This window comes from Cydia strobilella, chromosome 12, assembly GCF_947568885.1.
Source record: "Cydia strobilella chromosome 12, ilCydStro3.1, whole genome shotgun sequence".
Taxonomy (NCBI): Eukaryota; Metazoa; Arthropoda; class Insecta; order Lepidoptera; family Tortricidae; genus Cydia; species Cydia strobilella.
The window spans coordinates 5,232,167-5,251,806 of NC_086052.1; the positions used below are offsets into that span (position 1 = coordinate 5,232,167).

Below are 19,640 nucleotides of genomic sequence, written 5' to 3' on the forward strand. Positions count from 1 at the left end.
AAATGGTTTGAGAATCTAATAAAAAATACCAAATTTAGCTTTATTTAATGATTTTAAGTCATAAACCTTAAAATTCCATAAGAAACGTTTATAATTCTGAACGCACAAGTTGAGTCGATGCAATTTCAAAACGCATCGTTGACATTTCATACATCAGAAATGTCAACATTGTCAACAATTTTTTTACTTAAAACCTTTTCTCACCGACTCGCGTAAAAATACACAACTTCCAGAGTTTTCTGTTATAATATCGTAAAGAAATGAGTGATTCCAGTGATGAAGATGATCTAACGCCAGTGGATGTGGCACTTTCCTCGCTATAGTGAGGTGAAAAGTTTTGTGTTACACACGGGCGCAAATGTATTTTACTTCTCGTGTGTTGAAACACTCGCTACGCTCAGGATTCTATTTTAGAACCACTCGCTTCGCTCGTGGTTCACCTATAGGATCCTTTCGCTTGCTCGTGTTTCAATTCTACACTCGCGGGTAAAATACAACTTTGCACCCTTGTATAACAAATAACTATTGGCACAGCGACCTTGTCAGCAGAAAAAGGCGGCTAATTGAAAAAAAATTGTCGCGAGGACTTCCCATAGAAAATTTGAAATTCTTTCTCTACTGGCAATTTGGGTGTGTTTCAGTGTAACAGTGAAGTAAGCTGGCCTGCCATCTCATGGCAACTCGATATGCACTATATGCTGGTGAGGATCGTAATCTTGTTGGCTATTTTTTATAATTTCGACTCTAATTCTCTCTATCTTTATAACATTTAAAACTTTCGCGAATTTATTTTATTACCTTTATTTATCGACATCGACACAGGTTTCACTGGTCGTGGTCGCGGCTAACTGATGTCCCAGCAATGCAGCAACTGATGTCTCTCTTTGCTTTTGTAAAAAGCATTGCTCAATGATATGATACATTTACGTTATCGATAAAACCATCGCGTCGTGCGGTAGAATCAACATCAAATATTACTTACTCTTTTTAACCGACTTCAAAAGGAGGAGGTTCTCAATTCAGTTGTATGTTGTTTTAATGTTTGTTACTTCATTTCATAACCGTCATTTCACGACTGATTTTGATAGAGAGTATATTACATACAGATTAGTCTCAAAGAAAAGTCTTGAGGCTAATTATAATTGTTATGAGATGCGCTATGGTTGTAAACTTGTAAATAATTTAAATGGCATTTCAAACTGTTTTGTGAAGTCGGTTTTTTTTATTAAACCTTTTTCTTTTACTCTTAAGGGGCTCACTGATTATCAGTCCGTCGGACGATATCAGCCTGTCAGTTATAACAAAAATTTGACAGTTCCGAACAACTGACAGGCCGATATCGTCCGGCGGACTGATAATCAGTGGGCCTCTTTAGTAGTGGGCACACTAATCGTCATGTCATGTACGGCTCAGCAAATTAGATACTATCGTCAAATGGTCATATAATGTCACTGACTATTAGTAGTCGGTCCATAGAATGAAAGAGATGTCAAGTGCTAACTTTTCATCCCTTTAATCGTCGCTTCCCAACCTTTGTCTAAACAACAAAGAACTGTTGATCCAGAGATCCCAGCCAACACATTAAACATGTGTTATCTCTTATAACTACGCATTTAGCAAGGAAAACAAACTTAATATACATTCTACAAATAATACGCCTTATTTTTAGATAGCCAGGCGATGTTTTGATGTTATTTTTAGATGTTAGTTCTAGTTTTTGGCGGTCGGTAGTTTAGTGTTAATCACGTTAGTGAAGGTTTAGAAATAAAATAATAAGTAAGTACCTATTTAATTAAAATGAGCTAGTATGTATTGTATGTTAAAAATGCGACCATATGACGCCATTACGAGTTAATACAGACTACACATTTTCTCCATTAGACATTTTTTCTTATTTATAAATTGTTTATTTTACGGATAATTTGAATGTAACTTAAGGGTCTCGCGGCAAGCTCGGTTTTCCATACAAACGTAGTTCCGCTGTCGTTTTAAAACGACTAGCTAGATTGCTCTGAAACTTTTGTACTTACAATAGGATAACGTATATCTGTCTGTAATTAGTTTATGTAGCTTCAGATACCGTGGTTAAAAAAATACAGTGAATTTAAGTTTTTCATACAAAACTTATTTGATGTAGGATCTTCGGTAGTCTAAGCAAATAAGACTTAATTACTATCGACAAATAGGTACTAGAGTTTTAATAAATAATATTTCAGCCTAATATACGTCCTACTGCTGGGCACAGGCCTCCTCTCATGCGCGAGCATTATTGGGCTATAGTCCACGCGCTAGCCCAATGTGGGTTGGGGACTTCACATACACCTTTAAATTTTCGGAACGGAATATCATTTGATATTTACCACTAGCTTTTCGGTGAAGGAAAACATCGTGAGTTCGTGTGGAAGGAAACCTGCATACATCCGCGGAGTTTTAATTATTAAAAAAAACTCAGCACATGTATAATGTATAGCTGGTCACATGTATAGTTGGTCAAGCAAATCTTGTCAGTAAAAAAAGGCGCGAAAAAAAATCTGTGGGACGATAACCTTTCGCGCCTACAATTTTTAAATTTGCCGCCTTTTTCTACTGACAAGATTTGCTTGACTAACTATATTTGTACCTATAGGAAGGTATTTGATAATCTGGCTGCATGTAGACCAAGCCGAAAAGGTAGAACATGAAAAAAAATAACCAAAGCCATTTAAAACCCCGAGTAACTGAACTCCATCACGGGTCAAAGACTGGCCAAGCCGGCACATTTATAAACCATCGCATCGATCGACTGACAATCGACAACGCTTCAGCGCGGCCTCAATCGATATAATGATAATACAGATGTTTATATAGTTAGGTACCTATATAGTCTGGCAAAATTGTCAGTACAAAAACGCAACCAATTTGAAAAACGTAAGCGCGCAGGTTAGAGTTGCAAAGTAATTTTGTATTTCGGGCAATTTTGTATTTGGATATCAACTGAAAAAAAAAATTGCCATACAATAAGGCATGATGTTTTATTCCAACCTTCTGAATCAACAAGACAAATTAATAATTAATTTGATGAGTAACCTAGGAGGATATAACCAAACGGAGTAGCCATTAACGTAACCATTAGCTATGCCCATTCGTTTGATTTTTTTAAATATTTTAATTATTATAAGTTAGGTTTAAACATTTATATGGAATTTGTTTTTCGCTCCTAATTCTTATAACAATAAAAAAATATGAAAAAGTCAAACGTAGGGGCATAGCTATGGTTAATATTCATCTACCTATTTTTATTGTACGGTCTCGCAAATGCATACAAACACACACACAATATAAATATAAGTTAACATTTACACATAACTTAACATAACCTATTACTATCCTAATATTAAAACCTTCATGCTATACTTAAATGCATATACTTAAATACTTATTTCCTCTGTACCTACTCTCAGATTATTGCATTGCATTGAACTGTTATCTTAACTTATATAACTTTAGTTTAGTTTAATTATAATTCAATTTGTTATTTTCTGTACCTACATAATTAACTATTATTGTATTGGTTGTACCCTTAACTTGCTGCTGGAAGAGCGGGGTCTCCTGTTACAAGTATTGCAATACTTACTAGGAGGTCCCAACCCTTTCTTAAAATGTAACACAATGATTGTGACCAATAAACGATTATTCATATTTTTTTTTCTTTTCATTTTTCAATATTCAATAAATTGCGTAAAAATATTTTGAATTATTTACCATGATGTCAATATCCAGGAAAGAATATGGAGACTACGTTTGTATTGAGAAGCGGTCGTCTACTATCCTCTTAAAGAGTCTTAAGGATAATGACTTCAAAGACAAAGTTCTAAAGCTAAACCAATGACTTCACAAAGCCTTTCTATATCCACCGTGGTCAACGCTCGGCCGGCCTTCTCGCTCCAGTGCTCGGTTCAGACACCTTTCCACTAAGATAGCTCCGTAAAGATAGAGCGGTACAGACAGAGCGTTTGTCATGCATTGTGTCTGCAATCCCGACATAGAATAGTTATTTTCGATACAAGTGCGGAAAAGAGGAAATTCGAAACGAGTGGCGATAAATTAAAACACGACCGCAGGGAGTGTTTTAAATCGACAAGAGTTGCGAATTACCTATTCGCACGTGTATCGAACAACGTTTTACGGTACATATGGCCCTTTAAACTTTCGACATATGCACAAAAAGTGCACTTTCCGCACTAGTGCGAGAAAGTAGCACCATATGTACTGTAAAATTACAGGACCTGGCTTTTTATTAATTACTTATAGCACTAACAGTCGCTTTATTTTTACCGCTTTAGGCGCTTGTATTTGAGATAGTCTCCAGAAAAAAAATCTTAGTATGTAGGTAAGGACTACTAACACTGTAGGTAGCATCAGTTTATCGGAAACTATGGCAATGATGGTCATTCGGTAACCAGTCAACGCCACAGTCTTGTGTTTCTAAACAGCGGCGATTTGCTCGCCCATTTACGTAGTTATACTTGGACGACGACAGTCCAGTTATGATGGCGACATAAGACTCGCAGAAGAGTTTAATTTCCACTTGTCATGATGTTGAGCCGATATTTACAGCTCTTTCCGCCTGGTTTTAGCAATCCTCCTCAATTGATCGTCTTCATGTAGCCTCCGGCATTTCTTCAAGATTACGAAAAAGGAGGTTCTCGATTCATCGGAATCTTTGTTTTTTTTTTTACATGTTCCTCGATTTCTTGAAGATGGCTGGGTCAATTTACAAAATTGAGCCAAACTCTAGGTACTCTTCAAATATATAGTGATTTGTGTTTTTTTTTTAAAAGTACATTGTGAATTTTCTGCCGAACTGCTGACGAAAACCATGAAATGGTAATACTGTTTTGTAAAGTCGAGTCTTTCTTTGTTTAATAGTACATTATGATACAAGTGTGCTAAGTTGGACACTACACACGAGGCGATATTGTGCGCTCGAGCTGTAAGCGAGCGCGCAATAAGAAAGCCGATGTGTGTAATGACCAATGCACACGCGTTTCATACGACGTTTTTCAACACACTTGCGAGAAAAAAAAAGGTACATTATTCAAATTTTAATAGTTAAAACAGTTAGTATTGTGTGTTGCATCTGTCATACTCGTACTGCCGGCCGCCCCTCGCCCCGGCCGCGGGCGGCGCGGCAGGCGGGCCGGCCGGGCCGCGCACCGCGCAGGCGGTCGGGCGCGCCCGTGCCCGCCAGTCCGACCAATTAAAACAGGCTCCCTTTCCATGCATATTATTAGCAATCAGTTAGCTTCTTAACTCGTTCCAATAATATAATGAAAAACCACGAGTGGAATAATACACTGAAAGAGCACGCGTGTTTAATATCTAGGATTATGAGCCAAAAATCGGTGGAATAAAAAGGTCGTTTTGAGCAAGTGTGTTGAAAATGTTATTTAATGCACAATTTTTTTTTCCAGAGGCTGGCGGCGTGTGTGGAGCGCGCGGCGCGGGGCACGGGCGCGCGCGGCAGGTGACCGTCGGTGTACGCGGCTGATGTGGGCGGCGGGCGGGTGCTGCTCGCGACAAGCAGGTGGGCACATTTACATACAAGCCTGTATGGGTGTCAGCCTGTCAGCTAGCTGGCGCGGTTGCTCGGAGCGGGTTGACGAAAAATAGTAGCAACACTAACTGGTGCGGACGCGTACGACGGATTTTACCTACGTGCGAGCGTGCGCCCGCTCCGTGCACCTGCGCCAGCTAGCGGACGACCTAAGACGGGTGAAGCGCTCGCAAACACATCATGAGGATCCGTATCAGTGATAACCGCGTAAGACCCCACACGAGTTAGCGTCTCCGGAGCATAGGCGTCTAGTCGTCTCTATGGCTGCTGCTCGACGCATCGTTGGCGCAACTGCGCAGCCATACTATATTCCATAGCGCTGTCTAGACGCTGATGCTCAAAAGACCCCAGTATAAGGACTCTCTGAGGCGGAGATGAGAGATGTGCGGGAATCAACCAATAGCTTTGGTTACAACCAATTACAATCCATTTCTTAGATTACAATCCAGCGGAGCAGATAAGAAATGTAATTTCGTCTCTTATTCCTCAACTCCGCGTCAGTGGAAAGGCAGCCTAACAAGTCTAAGCAGGTCCAAGTACCATGAATCACACACAGTGTCAAAACTGACATATACGATAACGTCTACGTAATTTACTTTCTATACATCTCGCTCGCACTAATATGCGAGTACGAGCGAGATGCATAGAAAGCTACCTACGTTCTCGATAGCGTTTATGTCAGTGCCAAACTGGTGGTAGCCATTAATATATACACAAATAGATCTTAGTCTCCGGTTGATGCTTTAGTTTATTATGTTATGGAGACTTAACGTTTAGCAGGTTGGTTCATATCGTACTCGCCAAACACAAAGTATTATCACAGGTCTGCTTTTTCACAAAGTATCATCGGATAAGATGATTCTAACAGAATTTCCCGTTGAAATCGGGGCTTTAATTTTAACTTTTCTGGATACGAAGTCAAAGGTTAACGTGTACAACATAGCACAATTGAGACACTTTTTCGCACCATGGGTTTTGAAAAAGATGGATATATTCCGGAGTACCCTGGCCTCACCGAAGATCTTAGATCTGGACGTATTCAAAACCCTTGCCGTGAACATTCGAGAGTTAAATCTGAGCGGTATCAAAGACTTGACCTCATCAGTTCTTAGTAAACACATACACAGATTTACGAATCTGAAGACATTGGATGTTACCTTTACTGAAATATCTTTATCAGATTTGCAAGACATTTGCTGTGAAAGTTTAAAGAACATTAACATTAATTACTTCCAACCTCCTTGGAAATATGCTAAAGATGAAATTTGGACGAAAACCACCGAAATTTTTAAGAAACAAAAGTTTGAGAGTGTCCATTTTGTTGTGTTGGATTTCTATTACTCAGACTCACCATACAAGTTAATGGAAGACGTTCCCGTGGCTAAGGATTTGAGCATCACTCTTGCTCATTATTATAGAAAACAGCTCTGGGCGGAAAATGGAATACCGATGTGGTGCGTTTTAACGGACAATTTTGGAGAGATGACAAATATACATTTCGAAAAACTCACTTATAATATTCGCGATTGTCGACTAGTTGAAATATTACCCTATGTGTTGTTGAGAAAGCTGTTCAATTTAGACTACACAAAAATAGAATATATCTTTTTAATGTATTCAAAAACAAAAAGAATATTCATTTCTGTATTACCAATGATCCACGGAATATTCAAAGATCCACAGAATTATTGCAATGACCTGTCTATCGATGTGAGTCCACACTTAGATTTAAACTTCACTCTAGATGGAAACATTTTCTTCAAAGCCTGGAGGCCACAACAGTTTCTGATGACTATTTTTCCAAAAACTTGCTTGCCGAACTGACGGATTATTTTCCTAATTACATCTGTACGAAGAGTAAAGAAACTATAAATATTGCAAAAACACCTAGCCGTTGGTATTGCCTGGACAGTTGCAACTTTGAAGAAACTGTTTATAATTTGCCAGAAAATATATCTTTCTCAAATTGCTGTAGAAGTCTCGATGATGATGAACCAAAATGGGACGCTTACTTCAATCATAAATGGTCACTGACACCTCTAGCAATAGAAGCGAACAACAATGTGACATATTTATGTTTTCCAAACATTTGCTGGTTTGATGACTTCTACGGTGTCGTTTTCGAGGCATGTAAGAGACTGCGCACTCTAGATGTAACTATTAAATGCAATTCCAATATGAACGACTACAACTGTAGTGCATTGTATTTGCTTGAGTCTTTACGTCTGACAAAGAGTCTACGAAATTTAAGGATATTGGCAGAAAGCGTAAAATATTTCCATAGAGTTTTTGATGAGCTATCCACGTGTCCAACATTGGAAAACGTTCACATCAGCGAAACTAGCTCTGATTTTGAATATGATAGTGATCGATATAATGTGCTTAAGCGTGCAGACAAACAATGTGTATCATCTCTCATAGAGAAGTGCTGCAACCTTTATAGTTTGTTTATCCAAGCGAACATAGATGAGAATGCATTGATTACTTTGGAGGACTCGATGAATTTTGCCGCACGGAAGTTCGGAAGAGATTACTTGCGTATTAAAATTTGCAGTAGCAAAGGAGGCTGGAACCCATTCGCGGATGTCTTCAGCCCCAGTCCACTGCACATAAAAAAATTAACAATACTTTATTACACCTAAGGTAGGTATTTAAAATCAAAATATTTTTTCATTATAATGCTAGTAATTTGCTATCGAAAATATGTCAGTATGATACCATAACCATTTGATAACTTACGGATCAATTACAAAATGTTTTAACGTAATGTAATGAATGTATTTCTTATTTATCGCAAATTACTAGCATGCTTATACGGTAGGTAGGTACTTGGTACGTAAACACAATCAACCTGTTAACCGTTTAGTTTTATCAGTTATACTAAGGCTTAAGAAGTAGGTAATATTAAGTCCTAAAATTCACAATTCGAAAGCATGTATCTTTTACACAAAATTTTCTGAGTCATTGAGTTATCAATTAGGAAAAAAAAAGTTGAGTGTGATTTTTTTCATTCAGTATCCGATGAATCGAGCTGATTATACAGTATACTTAATATACACCTTGTCTTAAAATAATCTTGCCACTGAGTCCCAATGCCAAATAAATACATCGACAAAATTTACGTTAATTTTGTTTTAATAAAAACACTGTCGTCATTGGAACATGTATAACTTTTTTTATACCTATTTACTATGTTTTGTTTATTGTAAGAGGGGTGTGTAGAATTTTCTGTAATATTTTTTTTAATGTATTGATCTGTAATTTCGCATGAGTGCTGTTAAACTGTCGCCCATGTGCGAATTAAAATTGTACACTTCTGTGGAGATCCTATACCCGCCATATTCCCTTCAAGAAAAAAATCTATGATAAATTATGTAATTGTTACTCCTAATTCATCGGTAAACAACATCTATGATCTAATGAACAAAAAAATATTTAAAACTATCCATAACTGTTCATAATTGTGTAGACTAGTTCCTGACACTCAATTTCGCATGTTAAAATTATACCTACATTGATCTCTCTACTCCTTATATTGACGTGTATGGAATGCCAGATGCACACGCATTTGAGAAGGCTTATTCAAATATCTATCATATCATCACGATCTCTAAATGCGTTTTTATTTATAAAAGCGCAGCTCTTTAAATATTTAGCCAAGTTTTTACTCAAAATGTCCCAGTGCTCGACACTGCCCATTAGTTGGCATCAACAATCTTAATACCACCTGTAAATTCAGGCCGTATATATCTACGTTTTCTATCCTAGACCTTTTCCTGTCCTTGGGTTCTCCACGGTAGTGTAGATACGCCTAACGGCGTTTTTATTGGTAGCTAGCAGGCACTCATGCGTGAGGGGCTGACTAACCGTGGCGTGGCAGGCGAGGGCGCGGCCCGGACGCCGGTCAAGACGTTCCAGGCGTACCTCCCGCCGGCGCACCGGACCTACAGCTGCATACACTGTCGCGCGCACCTGGCGAGCCATGACGAGCTTATATCTAAGGTGAGCTAACCAACAATCTCCAATGGCTTAATCACACTGATGCAAATACGCACGCCGCTCCAACCTATGGCTGCCACAAAGGCAGAGATGAGAGGAATATCCCAATAGAGAGGAATGAAATTGGTTGTTATCCACATCTCTTTTCCACTCCGCGGGATTACAACCATTGCTATTGGTTGATTCCTCTCATCTCCGCTCACCTCCGCCTCAATGGAGAAGCAGCCTAAATGAAGCAGCTCTATCCATTTGTGCATAACTATCTGTATAGCGATTTTCTCTTTTCCTATGACCGGATGCAGATTCGCATTCAATGTAAAGACCTCCTTTTTGACCTAATAGGCACAGTCAATCCGTCGCTTCCTTTACGCGGCGGATTATATTATATAATGTGATTTTTTTTGCTGGCCGGATTTTAAGGCTTAGTCGGGTCAGTATAGTTTGGAGACCCTCCGCTAAACCTAGGCCTTTAAGCCTTTAAGCCTAGGTTTCCGGTTGGCGCCATACGCTGTGTAACATTACATTGGAAAACAGCTACTTTCTGTTGAACGTGACGGCTTGCGCTGTGCTCCACGTCAGCCGTAGATATAGATAGGCTTATAATAACCAGAACTGAACAGGATTGTGGAGGGAGAAAAAATACTCAAATCTAAAACAGTCCGCCCATCCAATGAGTTTAGAATAGAATAGAATCATTTAGTGCATGTCCCAGGGTCTGTGACATGCAATAAATGATTTTATTCTATTCTATGGCCATAGAGAAATCAATAACAATGATCTTTAGCTCTTCTTTAGCTATCTTCAGAATTTAATATGATCGCTGACATACGGTCGTTTACGTTCACATTCGTCACATTAATTTCAAGCACTAAGTACATTATTACGAGTAATAGTACATCATTTTTAATTTTAAACACACATGTTTAAGGATAAAATCACTACGGTATAATACATTTACGTTTTTATTTAACTTAACCGCCATTAGTTGGCGGTGTTGTTTGTAATGTTCAGTATTCTAAATAAATTCTCTCATTGTCGACGGTAAATACATTTCTGAATAAACTAACTTCGCCGAAGGCACAGGCACCTGCCGCGGTTAGCAGAGGACGCTGTTATTTCAGTATTAAACTAACTTCGTTTAACGACGTCGAACCTCTAATGAGAGGATGTATATTTAGGGGATGTCAGCATTCAATTCTTTTTAACACACACAAAAATCGTCTTCTACAAATCTGTTTAAGGTCTGGTTGTTGTCCTTTTGAAAACTCTCCAGCCCTTCACAAATAAAACCGCGAAGCAAACCTTTGTTTCGTGCAATTGTAATTCAATTCAAAAGTCCCGACCAACAGACAACTTCTTAACGGAAAACTTATGTGTTTCAATGCTCACAAAAATGTTTGGACACTTTAGCTTTTATTTAACTTTGTGAAACTTTAATTTTATCGTCCGCATTTGTATGACGGATTGTGATATTGTTCCTTTTAGGTTAGCGAAGTCTCCTTAACTTGATTGTTATTACGTTATTACCTACTTCAAATTGCTGTTCTCTTTAATGGTGGCTAAAAATGGCTAAATTACTCAGTATAATTTATGTCCTTTTGTAGAAACTTCTGCCTTGGCTAGATTAGGTACCTTACATAAAAACATGGTAAAAACATGAGTAATGTCCTAGATATCAAGTATTTTTCTAGAGGTTACTGTATCGTGCTTGTCTATGCGAATCTTGGTAATTAGAAGTTAGTTTGTGTCCCTACTATTAGGTTTAGTAAGTTGTTTTAAGAAGAATTATTAAGGAAGAATTTGAAGAATTATGTATTTTTTTAAATAATCTGTACTATTATCTTTTCCAGTCGTTTCAAGGCAGCCAGGGGCGCGCGTACCTGTTTAATTCAGTGTGAGTATGAATATCCTAATAGCAAGTCAAAATCTCAAAAATCTCAGATTAGATTTTTTACATATTTTACTACGCGTAGAGGCAGAGGTAACTTTCAGTCGACGCGATATCGCAATGATGGGAATACGGGCAACGAGTTTATGTTGATAATGATTGGTTACAGTGTGAACGTGGGCTGCGGGCCGGCGGAGGAGCGCGTCCTGCTCACGGGCCTACACGCCGTCGCCGACATCTACTGCGAGTGCTGCAAGACCATGCTCGGCTGGAAATACGTGAGTGTATTCAATCATCCACACTGTTAACGAACGGTTTATTGCTAAGACATAAATTCCACCTATGGCTATTGGTTAATACCCGCACGCCTCCTCTCATCTTCGCCTCACTGGAAATGCTTAGAGTGGTGTTATTACCTTTTACAACTCTAAACCGGCACTGAACGCCCGGTGGCAGTCGATCGCTTGTCACGTTCGTTTAGCTCATCGGTCTCCAAACTTGATCACTGCCAGGCCTTCGGCTCTCCCACTTTCTTTTATGCTTATTACTGTATGACTTTCCGGTGTCCCGTTTCCTTTCCGCAAACCAAAAGTAAGCACCCTAGGGCCGGACCCGTGGACCGATGTTTGAGGACCGCTGGTTTTGATCAGTTCCCTGGAATTAGAGGTGTAGATTACGACGAGTAATGTACTAGTACGTCCTTACCAATGTATATATTATCTTTAAATACTCTTATCTTCCTACACGTATAAAAGTGCTCAGTATGTTCTCTTCTGGATGGAACGAGGTTTTTCATTCCCAATTTCTTACTTACTCCTTCCATTCTGTAGGTACAGACCACCCACTGTGGCAGTCTTTATCGATCGTTATACTGCAATAGCTATTATTTTAATACATATGCCCTTGCACAATCTATCGACTGGCATGTAGACAGTTATCGTAATTTTGACATCAGAATAGACAGACGATTTGCGAAATGTTTGATTCGGTCATAACATAAGGTAATGCGGTCAGGGAGGCAGGGTTATCAGAGGTTACGATAGTTCGAATGGAATGGTTTAAATGGAACGTTAAATTGGTCGTTTCATGTTTTATCATCTCGTACAATAATCACTACCGCGCAAATAGATGTTTCATAAATTTCGGAAATGTCATCAGTTATTTCTGAATGCCTTTAAAATATAGCATCGTCACCAATTGCATAGCCGTTTCCCAATATCAGTAGGTGTCTTTAAGTGTCAGCTCTCTTAACAGTAGATATTTCTCATTCTCCCCCATTCTATTTTATCGTCAAGACGAAAAGAAGTCTATAGTGTTAAGCCTATCCTGTTATCTCATTGGCCTCCAAGACACGGTATTTATTTGCATACTAGTACTACCAGTAGCATCAACCTATGTTGCCAACTAGAGAAGAAGAATTTTGGTCATAGCTAGTCGAAACCACAATCAGTTATTCCAGTGTCATCGAGCTCCATCCACAGACCCACGCCCTTTTTACTAAAAATTGCATTGCACTAAAAATTTAATAAGGTGGAAGTGCTTCCATAGGATCCTGTTGACGTTGACAAAGACTTGTTGGCGTTTATTGTAAATTCCGTCTTTCTATTTCAGGAGCACGCCTTCGAATCCAGCCAAAAGTATAAAGAGGGCAAGTTCATAATAGAACTGGCTCACATGGTGAAAGAGAACGGGTGGGATTAGGCGCGCGGTCCTCACACCCCTTGGGCCGCGCGCCGACGTGTCATATCGGAGACTGTGCGAAGGACTCTTGTGATGAGACAGTGAGACAGTGAGTTCCATGCCGCAGCGGCCTGCAGCAGTTCCTGATGCAGCGCCGGGCGAGGCCGAGCGCCGAACCATAGGGGCCGGCTCCAACATAGGCAACCCGGTCGCTCCCGACCTATAGTTGCTTGGTTTAATCCGGCCCCGCTTCCGACGCAGCACGATCAGACGCCGCAGCAAACCGAAGTATTTTTGACACATTAATTATTATTGAGCGACGGCGGCTGATCGCGCTACGTGTGGGGATATCGCCTTATGTGCTCCTTTCGTACTTTAGTCGGCTTCACGCTTACCCGCCAGTCAACGTAATACATAAGTTATCGATCTCAGCCTCTCAAGGCTCCGCATGGGCTTAGGATTAACTATAATTTGAAACGATTTCGGCCGAACGGCTTTCGTACATCGTAAGTTGTCTTAGTTTTTATATCGTACCGTATTAAGAGAACACTTATTCTTTCTCTTGTCCCCTTAACCTGTGATAAGTATGTTAGTATAGAATTTTTGGATTACTTGGAAGGATTTCGAGATGCTCAGATGTCAGTTGTATGTTCCTAATTTCAGCTGTACAATTTGCTTTATATTCACAAGGTAACTAGTCGAAACGTGGAAGATTCCTTTAAGTTTTTTTCGCTTGATGAAGTGATTTATTTTTTAGTTTTAATCAATATGGAGCTAGATTGCTCCGCTTAGTTTTTTTATTGTTATTGGAACATCTTCATTAGCTTAATTAATAGCTATTTTATTTTGACATGGAGAGAGGTAATCTTTCTACAGAGAATAATAATAATATAGCATAGAAGAGACACTTTACACTTTGTGTAAGTCGCTTCTGAACTTTAAATATTTGTCTCGTCGATTTATGATTAATTTTAGTTGACAGAGAGCTGAATAAGGAGAGGCGATTAGAAGGTTTTATTATTCATTTATTGTTTCTATGGGGTTTTAATAATTAGTAGTACGTTTATCCAATATTTTATCTTTAACTGCATGGTACTTCATTTACGTAATTGTAAACTTACTTTCTAAGAACTTGCATGAGCTTCAAATGGGTTTTGTAATCAGAGCGCGCGAAACGACGTGAGAGACTTATCTTGTAGTGGAATAATGTTTAATTCCTTTAATACACACGAAAACATTAGGGGCTACCCGAGGTTTTCATCGATTTTTGACAAGTTTTGAATTGTATCTCCTACTTATGTGTAGACAGAATTATAAGACAAACGGCTATCGGTTCTTCAATCTTACAGCTCTATTTTTGTTTACTGGATTTTGAAAGAAATTAATACTTTTTTAAATGATTTTCTTAAACATTGTCCAAAAATACACTTTTTTCCTTTCTCGATTGCTGTGAAAGATCTTACATGTACGAAATCTACATATTTGGGTTCGTCTTTCACGTCTCTAAAACTGGTCAGAGGTTGTAATTTTAAACTAATTAACACAAAAGCTATGGCCAGAAAACCAGTTTTTTGGCCTGAAATTTAACAAAGAACTTTGAAGTAAATATGGGATACTATCTATACTTATTGCTTAAAGCCGTTGCGTTAAAGGGATTCAAATCGAAGGTCATTGGGGCATGGGAATCATGGGATCCCCTTAAACAAATTTCAAAGTCACTTATCTAAAGTATCCTTTTATACTTTGCGGAATTCAGGACCCGTTTTTAGTGATGCGGGTGCCCTATGCTAATGAACTATTAGGTAATATAAAAGTACCTTAACGACACATAGTATAGCGGACACTTACAAAAAAAACATCCCCTAAACATTTCATTTCAAAACCTATTCGATATTCACAAAGAACTGGTGTTTGGATTAGGTACATAAGGTAAGTTTGTCGCTTCAATGAATGATTTTTCTAAGAATTGACGTCCGATTTCTGTAGAGCTAAAGGATATATATCTATGGAGTTTTAGTATTGTAAAGATAATTTGGGATACAGAAAATATATTTCGAAGAATGAATGAAAATATTAAGTAAAAATCTATTTTAATAAAACTTCAAAATTTCCCCGCTACATTGGCCATGTTTTTCTGTATCCCTTATTATCTAAACGCAATGTTCAGCCGTCGCAAACCGTTAAACCAGAGTCATAACTGCCACTAGCGTATAAATACATCTGTAATATTTATAAAGATATATTGTCATGGTATAAAGTGACGCTCGGTGTATTCAAGTTGGATTTTTTTGTACAATAAGACGTTTCTGGTTTGTGAAGCCACTCTACCCAACCGTACTGCTAGAATGAAACAGGCAAATGTTTTCAAGCCCATAACCGGACGGTCAAATCAAAAGTGATATTCAAACAGTTCGTTCAACACGCAGTACAAATAATAGGCATAATAAAGTAAAAGGTGCCTTATATTTTTAATTTCCAAGAAGACCAGAAACTTTAGCATGATCGGAATTATGTCTGATATTAAAGCTTTCGTCCCCTTCTGACAAATATGTAAGTGCGAAAGGGATGAACGCTCTATGTTAACATTGATGTGGTCATGCTTGCAAGTCAGCGATATCTCACTATAGTTTTGACAGTTGGATAGGGTGGCCTAGTCTAGTTGCGCATTTTAGATAGTTTATTTTTTATTCTGACAACACCAACAAGAAATGTAAGAAAAAAACATTAGATTTTCAGAGATTGTATATAGACAGATATGAATACTATCTCCTTGATCTGGAAGGTTATGCGATGTAGTGTTTCGATTTGTCTATACAGGTACATGTTGGTAGTATTTAATCAATAAAATGAACATTTTCAATGCAAATTGCTGTAAGATTGTGCTATCAATGTGTAATAACTTATCTAACAAATTTCCAAATTATTTAAACTTTTGAAATTATTTTCTTAAACTTTTCCTAAATACATATTTATCTATCTATATAGCTATTTACACACCACAGATAAAATAACAGATGCGTCTTAATGTTCAGTGTAAGTGATAAGGATAAAATGTTATCCAAACAAACAATATTTCTATGTAGGAGAGTAATTTTGAATATACATTTTGGCAAACATGTAAAGCCCACCGCAGACGCTGCGAAATGAAATGTTTAGTTCTGATGACGGTATCAGATTTCAAAGAAGTAACAGATTTGGCGAGCCAATCAGAATGTCTGTTCAACCAGCGTTACCACTACTGTCAAATAATTTGTTTCGATAATATTGTAAACGAAAATACGTTGCAAGTTCACTTGTCTATATAATAATCGTATTAACTTTTATCATAGGATAAAATTAAGTGTATTGCTGCACAGTGTTCAATGAAAATAAGTGGCTGAATAGAAATATTGTAGTCTCAAAACCCCATTAAAAAACTGTACATTGTTTGTGGTTCGCAGAAGACACGCTTTGTAGACTCGTGCTTTCGGTCAACGAAATCAGTTAAGCGATTATAAAGTGGAGTCCAGACGGGACAATTTTCGCCAATCTGATTAAATTGTCCGATCAAATCAGGCCGTGCGGACTCAAACGCCAATTTGGCTGGCTGATTTCGATCGCCGATTATGACCAATATTACCGATACAATGGTGGTGCGGACGCAAGAATACCAATTTGTGAATCTAGTATTCGCGTTTGGGGACGTTTTTTTAAATTTAGAGCGCTCAGATATCACCATAAAACTAAAATTGGTGATTTATTTGGAGATTGACGCCAATTTCTTTTCTGATCAAATCGGTCGATTTGATCATCCCGTCTGGACTCCACTTAAGTCTTGTTGTATTTGGATAAGATTTAAAATTAATTAATGACTGTTTGTAATAAGCTAAGCCGGACTTCGAAGTTTTATAAATGTTTCATCTTTTCTCGTGCCGTTAGAGTGAATGGGATAGACAAAGGCTTACACTGACCCGGCTAGTCCGGTGATAGCAATAGATTTAATTGATTGCCTTCTATAAAATCAAATTTTCATCTTAAGCGACAATATTTTTATTTTTTATCTACATCATACTAGCGATTTTCAAGCTTAGTTTTTCCATCATCTTACCTCTTACCATAGACTAAGAAGTCAAATACGTTGAAGCATAACTACGTGCGAAGTGCCTGAGGTGAAAGAACAATCGATCACATCACAGCTCATACTGTTGCATAAATTTTAATTTTTTTAAAGGCACACCGAATACGTGTGCCCAGACGTGCAAATGCGCGTTTTAATATACACTATACAGATCCATTTGAGAGATGGCACAGTGCCTGCGTGACGTGTGCGTATTTTATTGCACGCGCACGTCCCATATCTACGCACACGCAGCCAGTTGTGCTCTGGCCTTTTAGCTTCATTTTAAAACGTGACATCTGTCAAATAAGTTATGCCCTAGGTCTAGGTAGTTCACTAGTTTCAAACTCAAGCTTGCAAAACTGTAGTATGAAATCACTGTACAAAAATCCATTTTCATTTTGAACATTATGCAACAAAATGGCAATTTATTTCACTCCGTCACTGTAATTTTTTTAACAAATCGCGTAACAGAAATTTGAAAAAGTACGAGAAAATCAGGGCAACTATTTCCACCGCTTCCCGAGCGTTCATCTATGACCAGTATAGTTCTTACATGTCTTATAGTTTCTACAGACGGCCGCACCGGACCGCGACCTTGTGTAAGGTGGTCCCCTGGCCGCAGACGTTCGGAATTTTTGCGTGCGGAATGACATGTGCAAGCGAGACAGCGCTATGCATTTGTAGAGCGACGTCCCGTTCCCTCCTGTCATTCCGAACGGAAACCGAATGAAAATTCTAAACGTCTGCGGCCATGGTAAGTGAGAGCGAAAAAGAGATATTTTTACCCGTCTGTAACAGTTTTAGAGTCACGCTTAGGCCTCATCTCACGAGCGCTTTTTCAACGCGCGTTAAAAAAGCGTTTGAATGACAAATGATGGCGGTAGTGCTTTTTATCAAGCGTTGTTGGACTTTTAACTTTAAGCCTTGGTCTTAATTGTAATCGAATTTAGTGTGCGAGCAGATTCAAGCGCTTTTTTAACGCGCGTTGAAAAAGCGCTCGTGTGTAGGGTCACTTACATTGGTTATCCCGGTAAGCGTTCGGAATACGCCCGGCTAGGAGGCATATTTAAAAGTATTTTTCTACTTGATCGTTTAGGGACGCTGTGTAGATATTTTTGGACCATTGTTGCGATATGATCAGTATTGGATAGTGTTAGATGGTTGGACGTGATTTGTCGAGATTAGTAAACGCTTTGTATAGAGAGATAATGCACCCTATAAACATTTAAACATCTGTCTATTCCTCGAATAAAAAAATAAAAAAATTTGAAGCATTGATTCTCTAATGGCTAATAGAACATAGCGTACGCTGTGGCAATAAACAGCAAAAATGTAAGATCAGTTTTTTTTGCAACTCATGCCTTAGAGTCCCTTGCTACGCTCTAGATCTAAATCAGTCACTCGCCACGCTTGTGATTTTATTATAGAATTTTTCACTTGCTCGGGAGTCGGGATTCGAAATCAGCACTCGCAGCAAAAAGTAACTTTGATTTCTTGTTGCACAAATACCTTTTTTTTAATCTGAATGTTAATAACAGCTTGCCATCATATGTTTTGAAAGGCGCTGGGAAGCGCCTCTGTCATGCACATACTATTTCTATCATCAAGGTTAGAGGGTTTACCTTTTCTGCATGAAAACATTCGTCCCTTCTCGTTCTAGCTCGTAAGAGTGAAAGGGACGAATATTTTTCTGTCAGCAAAAGTGTGTTAAATTATTCTAGGAATAGACAGGCACGGTCTTAGTGTTAACTTGTGACCATTGTATGGGCAAAGTATTTATTAATGGTGCATTTCATTATGTGTAACGCATAACGTCCTTAGCTGTACTTCCATACAAGGTTAAATCTTAAGTTAGAACAAAAATTTGAAAGTTCCGAACAACTGACAGGCCGATATCGTCCGGCGGACTGGTAATGGGCCCCTTTAATATATATTATAGTGGGTCTGTGACTGTGAAGGACCGTCCACACTCATGCCGCAATCATTGAATACTTGAATAGATTACCAGAGGAAATAAAATTATTAATTGTTAAAATTAGCAATGAATGGACGCATATTATGTCTATATGACAGATATTAATTTATTTTCTACCTTATACCTAAGATCTTTAGGTAGATTTTTGCGTGTACATTTGTATGGGAGTACAGTTAGCCACACAAGTAATCCGTTAGGTACAGAACCGCTTCATATTTTTGTATTCCCTTAGTGTAAAGGAGTTTGGTGTCTTCTAAAGATGTACGCAACATGCTATAGATGAATATTTTATAAATATTTGGTTGAAATAATAAGTGCGTAATAAAACACTTTTTCGTATCAAAATGTTGTTTTATTTTTTTTTGTTCTTCTACCTATTAAATAATAAATAATAAACAATATT

General features: G+C 38.2%; 1 protein-coding gene across 4 annotated transcripts in view; it reads left to right on the plus strand.

Moving 5' to 3' along the window:
* The window catches only part of LOC134745955 (protein yippee-like), a 152,354-nt gene extending 132,772 nt beyond the window's left edge, over positions 1-19,582 (plus strand). For 2 of the 4 annotated variants that reach the window (XM_063680101.1, XM_063680100.1), the window contains exons 2-7: positions 5,454-5,566; positions 9,477-9,598; positions 11,446-11,489; positions 11,653-11,761; positions 13,095-16,661; positions 16,976-19,582. In XM_063680101.1, the coding sequence (XP_063536171.1) occupies positions 5,530-5,566; positions 9,477-9,598; positions 11,446-11,489; positions 11,653-11,761; positions 13,095-13,184 (402 nt within the window). In that variant the 5' untranslated portion in view covers positions 5,454-5,529 and the 3' untranslated portion in view covers positions 13,185-16,661; positions 16,976-19,582. Of the gene's footprint in view, positions 1-5,453; positions 5,567-9,429; positions 9,599-11,445; positions 11,490-11,652; positions 11,762-13,094; positions 16,662-16,975 lie in introns of those variants that run through there. The other 2 variants (XM_063680102.1, XM_063680103.1) reach the window with 2 other exon arrangements.
* The last annotated feature ends 58 nt before the right edge of the window (positions 19,583-19,640 follow it).